Source organism: Phascolarctos cinereus, unplaced genomic scaffold (assembly GCF_003287225.1).
Source record: "Phascolarctos cinereus isolate Bilbo 61053 unplaced genomic scaffold, phaCin_HiC Scaffold_726;HRSCAF=1367, whole genome shotgun sequence".
In the NCBI taxonomy this organism is placed as follows: Eukaryota; Metazoa; Chordata; class Mammalia; order Diprotodontia; family Phascolarctidae; genus Phascolarctos; species Phascolarctos cinereus.
In genome coordinates this window covers 45,195,104-45,213,541 of record NW_027556098.1, presented here as the reverse complement: position 1 = coordinate 45,213,541, position 18,438 = coordinate 45,195,104, and the positions used below count along the sequence as shown (strand labels likewise).

Here is an 18,438-nt window from a genome sequence, read left to right as displayed (position 1 = left end):
ACATAGAGGTCCTTTTCCTTTTTTCTTTTATCTCTTTGGGGGTACAGGCCTAGTAGTAGTATTGGGTCAAAGGGTGTGCACAGTTTTATAGCCCTTTGGGCATAGTTCCAAATTGCTCTCCTCAATGGTTGAATCAGTTCACAACTCTACCAACAATGCATTAGTGTTCCAATTTTTCCACATCCCCTCCAACATTTGTCATTTTCCTTTCCTGTCATCTTAGTCAATCTGATAGGTCTGAGGTACCTCAGAGTTGTTTTAATGTGCATTTCTCTTATTATTAGTGATTTAGAGAATTTTTTCACATGGGGGACAGCTAGAGAATATGCTCAGAGTCAAGAGATAGTGTTTTGTTCATTGAACAGCCAGAAGGCCAGTGTCACTGACTCAAAGAGTATTATCAACCAGAGAGTCTAAGAACTGAAAATTAAAACAACTTTTAGATACAACCAACCTCACCTCCCATAAAAATTCTAAACATAGTTTAAAGGATAAAGCTCAAAACTGGATAGTAGTAGTATTGGTATTGACAGCTTTGGTTTCTTCTTCTGAAAACTGCCTGTTTGTATCCCTTGATCAGCTGGGGAAAAGTACACACACACACACACACACACACACACACACACACACACGCTTTTAATGTTAATGTGCATAATTGTCACTTTTTAAAGTCTAGAAATCAACAAAATCACACAAGTTCATTTGTAGCAATTATGATTTCTGAGGTGTAAATAGCCACACTAAAAATCAACAGTTAGCTCTTTTCCAAAGCACCCCTGGATGTGCCCAAGTCTTTCAGTTTCCTCGGTTCTTTTCAAAATTAGCTGAGCATGAACAGTGCTCAAATATATGTGTTTTTCCACAGTTTTGAGCTTTATTCTTTAAACTATGTTTAGAACTTTTAAGGGCAGTGAGGTTGGTTGTATCTAAAAGTTGTTTTAATTTTCAGTTCTTAGACTCTCTGGGTGATAAATACTCTTTGATTCAGTGACACTGGCCTTCTGGCTGTTCAATGAACAAAACACTAAATCTTGACTCTGGGCACATTCTCTAGCTGTTCCCCATGCCTGGTATGTTCTCCTTCCTCTTCTCCAATTACTGACTTCAATGGTTTCCTTTAAGTTACAACTAAAGTCCTACCTTCTATGGGAAGCTTTCTCTAGCCATCTTAATTCTAGTGCTTTCCCTTTATTACTTATTTCTTATTTATTCTGTATATAAATTGCTTTGTATATATTTGTTTGCATGTGTTGTCTTCCCCATTAGATTGCAAGCTCCTTGAAGGCAGGGACCATCTTTTGCCTCTTTTTTTTTTTATCCCTAGTGCTATCAGAGTATTTGCTGTATAGTAGGTACTTAATAAATGTTCAGATAGACTGGGACAGTCTCTTTCAGCAGCATGCAGGGTGTAAAGGACTTGTTCACTCACTGAGTGACAGTTATGTTTGTAAACCATTAAGAGCCTGAAGGCCAATTTCCCCTTCCCCTGGCCATGTGCCTGAGAAATAGATTTGGGATTATATTCTGTTTTACTTATCTTTTTTAGTCCTTGGCATAGAGAGTGGAGTACCCAACCCTGAAGCTTTAGCTATGGGTATCTTGGGGCTCAGAATTCCAGGATAGATGTTGTAATCAGCTCAGCAGGGAAGACCTGAGAAGCCAAGGTCCTAGGACAGTGCAGGCAACAGGGGGAAGCCTTTGGATTTGGTACTTGGTAGTACTAATGCTATGTAGGAATGGAGCTAAACTATGAAACTAATTCCATTACCCTACTCAGAGAACAGAGGTGGGTAAGGGGGATTATAGCCCTGAGGTATGGGATAGAAAATATTTATACAGTTGTTCCACCTATACCTTCATAGATATTTGTACAAATATACCTTTGTAAAAGCTAATCTGGCCTTCAGCAATTAAATGGAATTGGAGGTACCCATAAAATTCAGGGAGAACACAAATGGTAGGGGATTAAGCCAATATCTGAGATAAGAGCTCCCCTTCCAACATCCTAAGGGTACTTGAGAACCCTGGAGAAGGGGTGAAATGTAATGTAATCAACATTAAGGCAGTGGGGACCAAAGAATCACACACACATGTGTGTATGTATATATACACATGCATATGTACACACATATATGTATATATATATATGTGTGTATCATGCATTATACACGTGTGTATGTATGTATATATTATGTTTTATCCACCAATGTTTTTAGGATTGTCTTGGTATCCCTAAATCCTTATGCATATAAAATACTTAATAAATACTTATTGGATTGGATTGGTAACTTGCTCTGTGGGGTCAAGAAGAAATCTAATTCCTCTAATATGTAACAACTCTTCAAATATTTAAAGATTTCTGTTTTCTTCTATAGTTTTAATAATTTTTAAAATCCACGACACATGTTCAATAAATAAGTTGCTTCAAAAATGTTAAGTAAATCCAATTATGATTTGAAATCTTATTCAAGATATAGATCTGTTTCTTTTTTTAACCACTTTGCTAACTTTCTTAATTATATTATGTTCCCCTCCAAATATACTTACTTTCCCAACTTTGATATAATGTTTAATACTTCCATATCTTTAGTTCTTCCCTTATATAAAATTAAGAAGTCTAGATGGTTTCTCTTCTCTGTCACCACTCATATCTATCCAATCCTCTTTCTATACCAGGGTTTCTTAACTTTTTTGGTGTCATGAACACTTCTGGCAGTCTGGTGAAATATCTGGAACACTTCTCAAAATCATATTTCAAAAAGCATAAAATAAAATATATAAGATTACAAAAGAAATCAATTACACTGAAATTCAGGTATCAAAAAAATTTTTTAAAACAAACATAGATTTCTGGGTTAACAATCCCTTTTCTATACTCTAATCCTTTTCCTAATTCTTCCAAGAAGAACCATACTACTATCCACTTCCTCTTAATATACTCTTATAATTTCTTTGTCTTTTTTTTGTGTGAGGCAATTAGGGTTAAGCGATTTGCCCCAAGTCACACAGTTAGTGGGTATTATGTGTCTGAGGCCGAATCTGAACTCAGGTTCTCCTAACTCCAGGGCCGGTGCTCTATCCACTGTGCCACCTAGCTGCCCCAACTCTTATAATTTCAAACACTTTGTTTTACACAAAATATCCACTCTTGAAAATTAAGATGTAAATAAACATCTTGTAAGTAAAATAATTTTCTCATTGACATATATAAGAACTCTTTATGCATCAAGAATACAATATATTTTCAATTGGCAACAATGTATAATATGTTAGCTTTAAGTTTCTCTGACCCCCAGCAACTATTAATTATCTGTAAATACTAAATTTTAACTAATTATCTTCCTACTTAGAGTACAATGCCACTCCCATTGTTACAGATCCTTAACTCTTAACCCTAACACATACTACAATATATTATTGGCATTAGAAAAATTCAAAGTGTATACTGTACTGATTATGAGTTAGTTGCATCATTTTTGCCAGTAAAGACGACAAATGCTCTAATGTTGCAGTGGAGCTGTGGCCTTGTCGATGTGATAACTCTCTCCAATAGAACAGAGTACAATATAACTACACCTTCCCATCCAGTGCAACTCTTGTTCATATCCTGTAAATTCATCATAGAGGATCAGGCTACACACTGGTTTCTCTGATACCTGGTACCTGACCAAAGCATCATTTTCTCTAATGACTCCTCAAATATTCTCAACATCATCTTTTAACTTTGTTTTAAATATTTTTTGCTGTTTCATGGAATTATTGGCTTCTTATTTGGTTCATTCTAATTTTCAGGGAGTTTGTTGCTTGACAAAGTTTAGTACTTCTTGTGTCAAATTCTTAATTCTTTTTCCAATTCTTTCTTCCATAATTCACATTTCTTTTCCAAGTTTTTCCTCAATGTCTCTCTTTTCATTTATAAAACCATTGCCAATCAGGCAAATGTCTTTATGCCCTTGTCTGAACACAAAAACATGGGAAGGGATCCCTGCCTTCTTTCTGATTCTCTCCCTACTAAACAAGCTAATGAATGTCTTTCTAAAATTATTTCAGATTTGGGGGGTTGTTCTCATGACTAACATGCTGAAGTTGTGTTTTTCTGAGACATTGCTTGTAGTTATTTTGGAGTCATTCTCTTCTTCTGGGTTGTGTCCTGAATCTTTCTGCTACCACATAGCTCTTTTTTGGTGGGATTCTTTCTCTTTAGTGCTCATTCTTCCAGCCTACTTCCTTACTTCAAGCTTGGTTATTTGTTTTCTAGGTCCCACTCTGCACACTCCTGGAGGGAAGGTCTGGACTTGTCCTGCTGTTGCTTTCTTGGGGTGTTGAGTGTTGTGTCATTCCAGGATCTCAGGAAAAACTCAGATTAGGGATCTGTAAGCTTTCACTATCACCGAAGTAGTCTGATTCACGACAACTCTGATTGCTGGGCTCCCTGGTCTAGGCTTTGCAAGTTCTTCAACTGGGTTTGGGCGTGTGCAACAGGTCAGCTGGTTTGACTCCTTTGGAATTTGAGTAGATTATTGCTGGACTTAGCCCTCACCAGCCAGCTGTAATGTTCTGCTAATTCAGAGTGACAGAACTGTAGGTTTCCCTTTGGTCTAGCATTCCTGCCCTGGCTATTTTTCTGCATGTTTTAGACTGGTCTAGGTGTTGTAATTTCTTTCCTGGTGTCAGAAACACACAGCTGGTGTTTGCTTCTGAACTTCGTCCTCCTTCAGTACACAGCCCAATGCTTGCAACCATTCTTTACACCAGAACTTCACCTCTGCCACCATGGAATCAGAAATGGCCATCTACAATCCACTCTGGATCAGTAACCTGGGACTAGGTAATAGGCTAAAAAGTTACCTGTTACCACATCTTGCATGAAGTTGAGGTGCCCTGCTATGGGTCTGGAACCTTATTTGGTCTTGGTCCACAAGCGCAATCCTCTTTTAGTCCCTGGGCACAGAAATGCTCTTTGGGGTGACCTCCAGGCCAGACCTCAGTCCCAGTGTCCACAAACATCTCTGTCTGTGTCCGTATGCTGAACTAGGCTGGCAAAGTAACTCACTGTGACTTTTTCTTGAATTTACCTATCAGCATTCAGTATAATAGGTTTTCTAGATTTGTTTGGAGACCTTTTGTGAGAGGGAGTTTGCTGTATTCCTGCTATTCCACCATTTTGGCTCTGTCTAAACCTATTTTGAACTTTTGATATGTTAAACCCAGGTATAACACTTTACATTCATCCATATTGAATTTCATCTTAATAGATTTCACTCAATGTTCTAACCTGTCAAGATCTTAATAATTCTTCATTGATTGATTAATTGATTCAATCTGTCATGCAGTGTTAGTTATCCCTTCTAGCTTTGAGACATCTGTAGATATACTGTACATCATTAATGAAAATGTTAAAAAGCGTAGGCCCAAGCCCTAGGGTCTCCATTGGAGACCTCCTGACAAGATGACATCAAACCATTAATGACTATTCACTGAGTCCAGCTATTCAACAAGTATTGAATCCATATAACTGTATTATTTTCTAATATCTCTCTCTCTCTCTCTCCATCATCTCCCTAAGAATAGTGTGAGAGAGTTAATCAAATGGCTTGCTAGAGTATAAGTACAGTATAGTTATAGCATTCTCCTGTAATATTAGTTTAGTAACGCCGTTTAAAAGAAGAAGAAGAAAATAGTGTTATAATTCTTTAATACAATCTCATGCAAGGCCAAGATGGCAGATTAGGGGCAGCTATTCAGATGAACTCTTCCAATATTCCCCTCTAAACAACTTTAAAATAATACCTCAACTCAAATTTTGGAGCAGCAGAGCCAAGAAGAAGTTGGGGTACGATATTTTTCTAGCCTAAGAAAACGTAAGAGGTAGGTAGGAGAAGTCTGTAAATCCAGGAAGGAGATCTCTTTGGAGCCCACACACATGGTGGGGGCAGCAGCTTCAGAAGCTGTCAAACCACAGACAGTGAGGGGGTCAGACCCTTGGTCAGAAAGAGATTACAAGGGACTCTTTGCTGGCACTGGGTATAGCTGGCAGTGACTGGTAACTTTATTGCCCACTGGAGTTCTGGGACACAGTTCCAGGGCAAAAAGGAGCACTGAGGGTCAGTCACAAGGGGGCAGAGACCTTGGTCATAGTAGCAAAGCAAAGAATAGCACTCACATGCAGTTGCAGGAGACCAGGGGCCTTTCTTTGGTAAAGACCAGAGCACAGACCAGGAAAGCAGTGACTATGCCTCTCCCAGGAGCATACTACTTAGGAAGCACTGGAAACTTGTAGACCTGCTATAAGTTTTCAGAACTAGCTCTGAAAACTGCAGCATAAAAAAAGCCTAAAGCTTGGGACAGGCCACCCCACCCCTGGGTGTGCAGAGCCCAACTTTAACATAAAGTGCAAAGTCAAGAAATAGGCTAAGGAAACGAACTAGCAACAACAACAACAACAACAAAAGAATTTGACCATAAAAACTACTATGGAGGCAGAGAAGAGCAAGACATAAACTTAGAAGAAGGCAACAATGTGAAAACAGCTGCAACCAAAGCCTCAAAGAATAAGCTAACTGGGCCCAAGGCCATCAAGAATTCCTGGAAAAGTGAAAGAAAGAGATGAGTGGTAGAAGAAAAACTGGGAAAAAGAAATGAGATTGATGCAAGAAAATTACGAAAAAATAATTAGGAGCATGGTAAAAGAGGCACAAAAAATATTGAAGAAAATAACTCCTTAAAAAAGAGAATTGGCTTGATAGTAAAAGAGGCACAAAAATTCACTGAAGAAATAAACTACTTAAAAAGAATTGGCCAAATGGAAAAAGAGGTACAAAAGCTCACTGAAGAAAATAAACAATTTTAAAAATTGGAATAGTACAAATAGAAGCTAATGACTGCACAAGACATCAACAAACAATAAAAAAAAGCCAAAAGAATGAAAAAAAATAGAAGAAAATGTAAAATGTCTCATCAAAAAACAACTGACCTAGAAAATAGATCAAGGAGAGAGAATTTAAGAATTATTCAACTACCTGAAAGTCACGATCAAAGAAAGAGCCTAGACATCATATTTGAAGAAATCAAAAAGAAAAACTGCCCCAATATCTTAGATCCAGAGGATAGAATAGAAATGGAAAGAATTCACCAACCACCTCCTGAATGAGCTCCCAAAATGAAAACTCTCATGAATATTACAGCCAAATTCCAGAGTTCGCAGGTCAAAGAGAAAATTCTTTAAGCACCCAGAAAGAAACAATTCAAATATCATGGAATCACAGTCAAGATCACACAAGATTTAGCAGCTGCCATGTTAAAGGATCAGAGGCCTCAGAATATGATATTCTGAGAGGCAAAGGAGCAAGGATTGTAACCAAGAAATCACCTACCCAGCAAGAGTGAATATATTCTTTCGGGGGGGGAAATGGATACTTAATGAAGTAGAGGAGTTTTAAGCATTCCTGATGAAAAGATCAGAGCTGAACAGAAAACGACATTCAAACAGAAGACTCAAGAGACGCAGAAAAAGGTAAACTAGAAAGAAACTAGAGTGATCATAAGGGACTCATTGGAATTAAACTGTTTACATTCCTATATGGGAAGATGATAACATGTAACTACTAAAAACTTTGTCATCATTAGGGCAGTAAAAAGGAATTTACATAGACAGAGGTTATGAGTCGATTATGTTGAAATGATTTCTAAAAAATATGAAGAGGGAGAAAGAGATACCCTGGGAGAAGAGGGAAGGGAGAGGTAGAATGGGGAAATTATTCTCACATAAAAGAGGCACACAGAAAAGAGTTTTTACAACAATGGGGAAAATTGGGGGAAGGATGGTGGCAGGCAATTCTTGAACTTCACTCTTACTGGAATTGGTTCCAAAAAGGAAAAAAATACACACACACACACACACACACACACACACACACACACACACACACATACATACATATACCCTCAGTTGTATATAGAAATATAAATTTCCCAGCAGGGAAGTAGGAGAGGAAGGGGATGGGGGGAGGGACGACATAGGGGAAAGAAGATTAAGGGAGGCAGGGGTTAGAAGCAAAATAGACTCTTGAGGAGGAACAAGATAAAGAGAGAAAGAGAGAGAGAGAGAGAGAGAGAGAGAGAGAGAGAGAGAGAGAGAGAGAGAGAGAGAGAGAGAGAGAGAGGAAGAAACAGAAGATAATGGGATGGAGGAAAATAGTTAGTAATCATTACTGTGAATGGGAATGGGATGAGCTCACCCACAAAATGGAAGCAGATAGCAGAATGAATTAGAAACCAGAATCCAACAATGTGTTGTTTACAAGAGACACACCTGAAACAGAAAGATACATACAGAGTTAAAATAAAGGGCTGAAGCAGAATCTAATATGCTTCAGCTGAAGTAAAAAGGGCAAGGGTAGCAATCATGATCTTTGACAAAGCAAAAGCAAAAATGTTGTTCAGTCATTTTTTATTGTGTCACGACTCCTTTTGGGGTTTTCTTGGCAAAGACGCTGGAGTGGTTTGCCATTTCCCTCTCTAGCTCATCTTACAGATGAAGAGCTGAGGCAAACAGGGTTAAGTGACTTGGCCAGGGTTACACAGCCAGAAAGTGCCTTAGGCCAGATTTGATCTCACTAAGATGAGTTTTCCTGACTCCAGGCCCAGCATTCTATCCTCTACACCACCTCATTGCTCCAAAAGCAAAAATAGACCTAAATAAAAGAGATGATTTGGGAAACTGCATTTTGCTAAAAGGTGCCATTAAAAAATGAAGTAAAATTAAAACTTTTTACAAGTTTCTCTGATAAAGACCTCATTTCTCAAATATATATAGTTCTACACAACTGAGTTAAATTTACAGAAATAAAAGCCATTTTCCAATTGATAAATGATCAAAGAATGTTATTGGCAGTTTTCAGAAGAAGAAATCAAAGTTATTTATAGTCATATGAAAAGATACTCTGAATCACTATTGATTAGAGAAATGTAAATTAAAACATCTCTGAGATACCATCTCATACTTATCAGAAATGACAAATGCTTGAGAAGATGTGGGAAGACTAGGTACACTAATGAACTATTTGGTAGAACTGTGAACTGATCCAACCATTCTAGAGAATAATTAGGAAATATTCCCAAAAGGCTATAAAACTGCGCATACCCCGTGATCCAGCAATACCACCGGCAGGCCTGTACCTCAAAGGGGTCAAAGAAAAAGGTAAAGGAAGGGCAGCTAAGGAGTACAGTGGATAGAGTACCAGCCCGGGAGTCAGGAGGATCTGAGTTCAAATATGACCTCAGACACTTACTAGTTGTGTGATACTGGGCAAGTCACTTAACCCTGATGGCCTCACCAAAAGAAAAGGATCTATATGTACAAAAATATTTATAGCAGCTTTTTGTAGTGGCAACGAATTGGAAACTGAGGGGATGCCCATTAATTGGGGAATGACTGAACAAGTTGTGGTGGATGATTATGATGGCATATTGTGCTATATGAAATGACAAAGAGAAATGGGTTAAAAAAAAGTCTGAGAAGACTTATATAAGCTGATTCAAAGTGAAGTGAGCAGAACTAGGAGAACTTTGTGCACAGTAACAGCAATGTTGTAATGATGATCAACTGTGAAAGACTTGACTTCTCTGTTCCACACAATAATCAAAGACAATCCCAAAAGACTCATATGAAAAAATACTATCTACCTCCAAAGAGAGAACTGATGAATTTTGAATGCAAATTGAAGTATAATTTTCTTTCTTTTTTTTCCTTTCTTTTTTTCCTTCAAATATGGCTAACATGGAAATATGTTTTGCATGATCTCACATGTATAATTGCTATCATATTGCTTGCCTTCTCAGTGGGTGGAGGATGGAGTGGAAAGGAGGGAGAGAATTTGGGACTCAAAATTTAAAAGAGGAAAGGATGTTAAAAATACATAAATAATAATTTTTTAAAAAATTTAAACAAAAACTAAACAATATAATCTCATTCAATAGCCAAATATATGGAAACATTATAAATACCCATTCTTCTTGGGTTTTCTGTTGCTATCTAACCTTTTACTTTTATATTGCCAACTTAAATTCAAAATTTTTACACGCTTACATAACATAAAAATGAGTTGCAGACAAATTAATATGTTCAAAGTAATAAGTTCAGAAGACTCATCAGAACTAAAGCATATGTTCTCAGTTAATAAAATGAATTCTACTGAAATGAATGAGTTATTTAGATATATTCAGAAGTTAAACACTTTCTATATTGGTCCTTTCTGATGAAGTTTTAAAGACTTGATGCAATTATCAGTTATTTGAATTTCATTCTGTTACTAGCACTGGTAAGGAAAGAGACATGAAATCAGAGCACGAAACAAAAGACAACAATTAACCAGTATTTGAACTGCGTGAGATAAAAGATAAACAAAAGATATGAAAAGGTAAACAAATGAGCAACAAAGAATATGGCTAAAGGAAGAGCAGAGCTAGAAATTAAGAAAATATTGTACAATTTTACTACATATCTTGTTTATTTCCATTGAGAAATAATTTGGAAAATAAAGCAGCTATAACAGCAAAAAAATTAAACCAATATGACTGAAGTCAGAAGCTCTTGTTATCTTTTACTTGTAGAATACAACATTTGTTTAATCCTTTATATATATATATATATTTTATATATATATATATATATATATATATATTTTATATATATATATACACACACAAGTATAACAATTTATTAAAAGAAGCTAAGGTGAAAATAAAAAATGTCACTAATTTCCATCAAAAATGAAAGAAATGGCCACTTAAAATTTAAAAACCCTAGAAAAAAATTTTAGTTTGAAAATTCAATTCTTGGATCCAAAATATAACAAGAATATATGGGGGGAGCTAGGTGGTGCAGTGGATAGAACACTGGCCCTGGAGTCAGGAGGACCCGAGTTCAAATCTGGCCTCAGATACTTGACACTTACTAGCTGTGTGACCCTGGGCAAGTCACTTAACCCCATTACCTAGCAAAAACAAAACAAAAAAGATCCTGTAGAAGGAAATTCAGCTATTACAGATGGCCTAAATCAGATCAGCAACCTACAACAATGGAGAAATAATTTTCGGTGGCACATAGTCACACACCGTAAAATGTTGTCATCAAGTCCCTTAGCAAAATGACAAAGCAGGCAAAGCCTTTCTTTGGTGCCTATGACCTCTCTCTTGGGTCTCTCTCCCACTACTAATTATCCTCTTCGAAAATTCCCAGTGTCAGGGGCAGCTGGGTGGTACAGTGGATAAAGCACCGATCCGGAAGTCAGGAGGACCTGAGTTCACATCCGACCTCAGACCAAACACTTGACACTTACTAGATGTGTGACCCTAGGCAAGTCACTTAACCCCAATTGCCTTAAAGTAAATAAATAAAATTGTAAACAAAAGAAAATTCCCAGTGTTTTCATAATGGTCTCTGTATTAAGTCTTTCATCTTTGCCATCTCACCTAGATTTGCCCTTCTTTTGAGTTCCCTAAGCCTCACAAATCTATCCCTCAGCAACCAAAATCCACATACTCTCCATATAATTGAACTCACATAAAATTAGTTTCCCTAGATCTCAGTTTCCTCATCTTTAAAAAGGAACTGAACTAACTGATCCCTAACGGACTTCACAGCTGCAAGATTTTATGACGTGAAGTCTCTCATGTCTACTGAGATCACTTAGCCTCCAAAAAAGTTTAGTTAGAAATTCTTCTGATTATCGCCAAACCCCAGGACATTTTTTTCCCTCTTGTGATTCTTAATATTTATGTGAAAGTTTGTTGAATTTACAGAATACACACTAAGTCATCAGACAGAAGGCATAGATAGCTCAAAGGTTTCTCTTAGCATTGTGTGGCTACCCTTTTCATCAGGTCTTTCCAATGATTTAGGCTTCATCCACTTAGGTTTAGGTTTATCCATTGCTAAAAATGTTAGTTGAGCCAAATTAGTTTATCATTTTTAGAGAGGTGGAATTTTGCATCAAAGTGAACACTATCCTGTCAATAAACTATCAACTCACTAACAGCAGTTATCAATTACACACAAAATCAGGATTTTTAGGTTCTTTAACTTGGGTTGCAACTGAATCATAGGGAAAACCCCCCCCACAAGCTTCTGCATACTTTCTTGAAGTCACTAACCATTCAATCCTGCATAGGTAGTAAAGATTTTTTAAAATCACCAAAAACTAGTTTAATTTAGGAAAGGAAAGAATGCCATTAGCATCATTCTCATTTGATAATAAAAGATAACAATCATTATTAATGTTAATCAAAACATACTATACCTTGAAACTCTATTGCTGTAACAACTTGATGGTTTCTTGGGGTAGAGAATCCATATACATTGTGATCTGAAAGGACAAACCAGATAGTATTCATTCAAATTATATAAAATTTCATTTCTCTCCCTGAAGATAGGCTTCTTAGCCTAAGTGAGACCTTACTTATAACTAGCCTTCAATTCTTTCACTCTGGCCAATTTTCAACCTATTATTGGTGCTATTTCACCCTCCCATAAGACCTCCAAAAAGATTAGGCCCTGGATGAGCTTGGAATTCCCACCCAGGGGCTAGGCTGTTTTGATTAGTAAGATTTAAATAAATCTAATCATATCTAGATCCATGCTATTTTTTTTTATTTTAAATAAAACTATATTAATACTGCCTTTATACCAGCTACATTTCCCTGTGAATCCCTCCTCCCAAAAGCTACCCCCTATAATGAAGAAAAAAAAAGATACAAAAAAAACACATTCCAGCAAATTTAAGCAATACATTGATAAGTCTGATATTTGCAATATCCCATGTTGATAATCCCTCTTCCCCTTTTGCAAAGGACTGGGAATAGGTATCTTTTCAGACTCTTCTTAGGGGCCAAGTTTGATCAATTAAATTGCACAGCATTTAGTTTTAATTGTTTTGCCATTATTGTTTTGTTAATTTTCACTGTTGCAGTCAATATGTACACTTCTTTCCTGGATCTGTTTACTTTGCATCAGTTCATATAAGTCATGCTTCTTTGTATTCAACATGTTCATAATTTCATACAGCATACTGACTTCATTCCATTCATGTACCACAATTTGTTAGCCATTCCCTAACCGATGTGTTTCTACTTTACTTCTGGTTCTTTGGCAATACAAAAATAAATATTTTATATATGTGGGGCCTTTCTTTTGTCATTGACACCCTTGGGGTATATGCCTAGCAGAGGAATAAAGGAAGGGTATATGCATGCTTTACTACTATTTTGCATAGTCCTGGAAATGCTGGCAACAACAATACAATAAAAGAAAAAAAACCCTCAAGGCATAAGCAAAGAGCAGACAAAACTATCTCTATTTGCTGGTCCAGGTGGAGGAGTTGACGTATTCCTTCCTTCCCCTTGCCACTTCTAGGCTCTCCTACCTTCATCACGCAGTAAACTCTCCTCCTAAAGGCATCTGGTGAATAGAGCACTGGTCCTAGAGTCAATACAACTGGAGTTCAAATCCAGCCTCAGAAATAACTAGCTGTGTGACACTGTTCAACTTCAGTTTCTATAAAATTGAGATAATAGTACATATTTCAGAGTTGTTTTCAGGATGAAATGAGATACTAATTGTGAGTGCTTAGCACAGTGCCTGGAACATAGTAGGTGCTCAATAAATACTTTCCCTTATTTAAATCCGTATTTATTTCTAAATCAAGATTCTGATCACTGTTATCTACCAACTTCAAGGACACTCTCCTTTTTTCAATAAGTTCAGTGCTAGGTTCATAGTCTTTCTCTTCTCCCCCACCCCTCCCTCGCCCTCACACTAGGAGACTTCAATATAACTACTACTTCCTCCAACACCTTATACTCCCACATCTTTAATTTATTCATTTCCCATGACCTACTCCTCCATCTCACCTCACCTATACATGGAGAAATTCAAACTCTTGATCTTGTCATCACCAACAAATGTCCCACTCTATGTTCACGGACTCTAAATTTCCCTTATCTGATTAAACAACAACAAACTTACCTCTGCCTAGTCTATATCCTAAGTGATTTGCAATCCCTTCCTGAAGTTCTTTCCCAAGTTACCACCCCTGCATAGGCAGGGATCTATTCCCTTCCCCATCTTGACCCCTTGGGAACCAGGTCAACTTTACACTGTTTATCTCTCTCAAGTTTCTTGCTTCTTTTTCCTATAGCTGATCTTGCTTTGCAAAGCCTCAGACTTGGGACTATTCCCTCCATCCTCTGCCTTTGTTCCTACTCATGTGCTGCTGAAAAAAGATAGAAAAAATCATGAAAATGTGCAGACAGGATTTTCTACAAATTTCTACCAAAAAAGTCTCAACTGATCCATCCATACTTGCTAGTTACCATCCTATATTTCTCCTCCCTTTTGTGGCTAACCCCTTTGAGAAAGCTATCTACAATGAATATTTCTACTTCTTTTCTACTTTCTCTCTTCTCACACTCAGCTTCTTGATTCTCTGTAGTGTAGCTTCTAACTTTATCATTCAACTGAAATTACTCTTTCTAAAGTTGCCAGTAATCTTTTAAAAATATTTTATTTTTCCAATCAGCAAAAATTCACCTTCTCGACCTCCCACTCTGACTCTCTCTCCTCTCTCTTACCATTGTGAACAAAAGAAAAATAAAACTCCTGTTAGAAACTTGTATAGTGAAGCAAAGCAAATTTCTGCATTGGTCATTAAAAAAAAAAAGATATGTTTTATTCTACAACCTGTGCCCTTTGTCTATATCTTTCATCATAAGTCTCCTGGAATCATGATTTGCTGCTTATACTGATAAGAACTTCTAAATCTTTCAAAGTTGTTTGACTTTATAATATTGTTGTCACTGTGTAAATTATTCTCCTAGCTCTATTCACTTCATTAGGCATCAGATTATATAAGGTTTTTTTCAGGTTTGTCTGAAACATCCCCTTTATCATTTCTTACAGCACAATAATATTTCATCATGCTTATGTACCATAATTAGTCATTCTCCAATTTATGGGCAACGCCTCAGATTCCCATCCTTTGCCGCCTTAAAAAGATATGTACATATTTTTGTATCACTTTCATTAGTATTTGTTTTCTTAGGACTAACCTCTCCCTTAATATATGTTTTCTCTAATTCTTCCTTCTTTTCTCCTTCCTTCCGATTTCACTGTAGAGTGAAATTTATTTCTGTACTCAACTATTTGTGTGTGTGTGTATTCTTCCTCCTTCCTTTGATCAATTCATTCAAATCAGATTAGAGTGAGCTTCAAATGTCAGCTGCTCTTCTGACCCAAAATGAGATAACTTTCCCTATCCTTTCTATCCTTTCCCTCTTGTAGTATAATCCTCTTTTCCCTCTTTCTGTTCTCTTAAGATTATCAATTCCTAGCAGAACCACTCCTAAGACTTTTGTCTAATTAGATTCCCTCTAGGACCCCTCATAATGATAGGGTTCCTTAGAGCCAGATATATCATTTCACCATATTAGAATATAAACAGTTCATCCTTATTTAGTCATTTATCATTATTCATTCCTGTTTACTTAATTCTTCTGTTTGAACTTCAAAGTGTTGACAGAATTCTTGTCTTTTCATGAACAGGAATGCTTAGAAGTCTTATTTTTTTAAATAAATTAGTCAACAAACATGCCACAGGTAACACAGCAGGGAACAGAGTAGAGAGAATCAGCAGCCACCCTCACCAAGGAACCCTTGAAGCATGTCCTGGAGACCCCTGAACTTTGACTTTCACCATCACTCTGCTGCTGCCATCAAGTCATTCCCTTGCTTCTCCAGTATGAAGCAAAGGTTGAGGGTGGTGGTGGTAGGAGCGAAAGAGTTTGCAAAGTTGCACAAGGGAGGATGGGAACTTAGCATTGGTAAGGTGGAAAATGCCTGCGAAAAACTGAAAGGCAAAACCCCCTTGTCCAGAGGGTTAAGTAACAGCACAATCAGCTTCCTGATGAGCCTGTTCTCCCCAACTCCCACACCCATTCCAGGTCCTGGACCATGGGCTCCATGGAGAAAAAAAAAAGACCTCTATTAAGTCTTGAATTGAGAAGTTTGGAACTAACTTTAGGTGTGTATCTGCATGTGTGTGGGGGGCAATCATTATACCCCTTTACCAAACACCCTCCCCTCAGTAGCAACCTCCCCCTCAACAGAAGGCATCTCAAGCATGATGTCTGTATGGGAATGGGGACAGCAAGCAGACAAGATGAAGGAAATGAAAAAGCAAAGGAAAACTAATGCAATGAAGAAATACTGTGGGGATAAGAATAAAACTTCAGAAAATAATTCAAAAGTAGCTTCAACTAGAACCCCAGAAAAAGAGTCTGTGGCATTTTCTCAATTTATTTGGAGGAGTTTTTTGTGGGGAACACACTGTACTTCTTCCTGCTACTTTGTTATCTTTGACACACATCCCAACGATCTTTTAATTAACAAAATTAAAGTCCTTTTGGTCAGTCCTGATCCTTCTTAATCTCTACACAGCCTGTTTATCACCCTCTTCTCCATAGTTACAGCTCTCTAGGTTTTCATGACACTGCTCTTTTCTTCTTCTCCTCTAAACTAACAAACTACTCCTTCTCAATTTCCTTGACTGGATTTTCATCATAGTCATACCCATTTTGACTATTAACTGTGGATGTCCCTGAAGGCTCTGTCTTGGGTCTCCCTTTTCTTCTCCTTATATACTATTTTGCTTGGAGATCTTATCAGCTCCCACAGAATCAATGATCATCTCCATGCTCAGCCTTAGATTACTTCTACCATCTTCTGCCTTTGCTCCCATTAACATATTGTTAAATGAAGATGGAGAAAAAAAAATCACAAAACCATGCTGACTGGGTCCTCTACAAATTTATGTTACACAATCTTGACTAGGCCTTCACTGAGGCAACTCCCTGTGGCTTGCCCTTCCCCCACAATCAGCTGAGAAACTTACCTTATATTTTAATGAAAAATTGAGGCTATTGGCTGAGAGCTCTCTTTTCTCCTCTTGTCCTCAGGTCACAGTGATGTCTCCTGCCACTATCCCCTCCTTTACCCCTGTCTCCCACGAAGAGGTGGCCCTTCTCCTTGCCAAAGCTATTCCCTCTGACAGCACAAGTGATCCCATTCCATCTTGTCTTTTCCAATAGATTGTGTTGTATTCTCTATCATCCTCACTCTTTTGTCTTCTATCTTTCTCTATCTACTGGCTGTTTCCCTACTGCCTACAAACATATCCATGTCTCTCTCACCCTCAAAAATCTTTGATTTGATTTGTCCATCCTCTCTAGTTTTATCCCACAACTATTCTCCTTTTTGTGACTAAACTTGAGAAGACCATCTACAATCAGTGCCTCCACTTCTTTTCCTTTCACTCTCTTCAGAACTCTCTTCTGACTGCCAACCTCATCATTCAACTAAAACTGCTCCCTTTGAAGCTGTATGAACAGACAATTGGGTTTGCCCATTAGTACATATTTCTACATCCACAGTTGACTACATGAGAGAGTGACTTGGATTATTTGGGGGGAAATGGGTAATATTTTTTAACAAACCCCACTTTCTCTCTGAAACCAAAACCCATCTCTTTAGTACCAATACACTTCTTGTGATACTATATGGCTACAAATCTCAGTCTCTAGGGAATCAAAATTGAGAGTCTCCTAAAGGGTAATGGAGAGATTCATAGTGGGTGTAAATAGGTCACAATCTATTACCAATTAAGAATCATTCCCAATAAGCTGCATAAAAGATGTTATCAAGGAGATGTTTAGGGACAGCTAGGTGGCACAATGGATAGTTCTGTACGGTCTCTATCAAGTATGTGGTTCATATTTATCACAACAGTTTGTGTACAATGACCCAGAGAAGACTGAGACAATCCTGATTTGGCTGCATCCAAAGAACCTTTGAGATCTAAGGACTTTTCTTGGTTTTGGCAGTTATTACAAACAATGCTGCTATTGCCAAGCCACTGAATGACTTTATGTGAACAAAAATGGTTGAATAAGCACAAAAGCAGAAGGAAAAGCCTTAAAGCCAACAAAACCTTCTGGAGACCAAAATTGATAGGCTGCTATGAACAGGCTTTCAAAGACTTGGTCAACTGCCTCACACATGATCCATTGTTGGCTTATGCTGACCCAACCAAACCTTTTATCCTGCATACAGTTACCAGTTTGACGCCTTAAGAGCCTACCAAGTCTACCAAGAGAGTAATGGTCACAGGAAACCAGCTGCGTTTGCAAACAGATGCTTAAGCAACAGTCAGACTTGTTACCCCTTTCATTTACTGGAATTCTTGGCTTTTAATTGGCCTGAAACTTAGAAATTCTGAGACTAGGTCTATGGAGCAAAGTTTTAAGCATAGATTAACAATAATTCACTGAGAAATCTATGTTCATAGAATGCACAAGTTAGTAAACTGATGGAAAGCTACTGTATAT

The 18,438-nt window shown here is 37.4% G+C and overlaps 1 protein-coding gene across 6 annotated transcripts in view; it reads right to left on the bottom strand.

The window, feature by feature from the left end:
• JAM2 (junctional adhesion molecule 2) overlaps positions 1-18,438 on the bottom strand; it is a 112,725-nt gene that overhangs the window by 77,976 nt on the left and 16,311 nt on the right. For all 6 annotated transcript variants that reach the window (XM_078146514.1, XM_078146516.1, XM_078146515.1 and 3 more), the window contains exon 2: positions 12,300-12,365. In XM_078146514.1, coding sequence (XP_078002640.1) covers positions 12,300-12,365 — 66 coding nt within the window. The remainder of the gene's footprint in view (positions 1-12,299; positions 12,366-18,438) is intronic.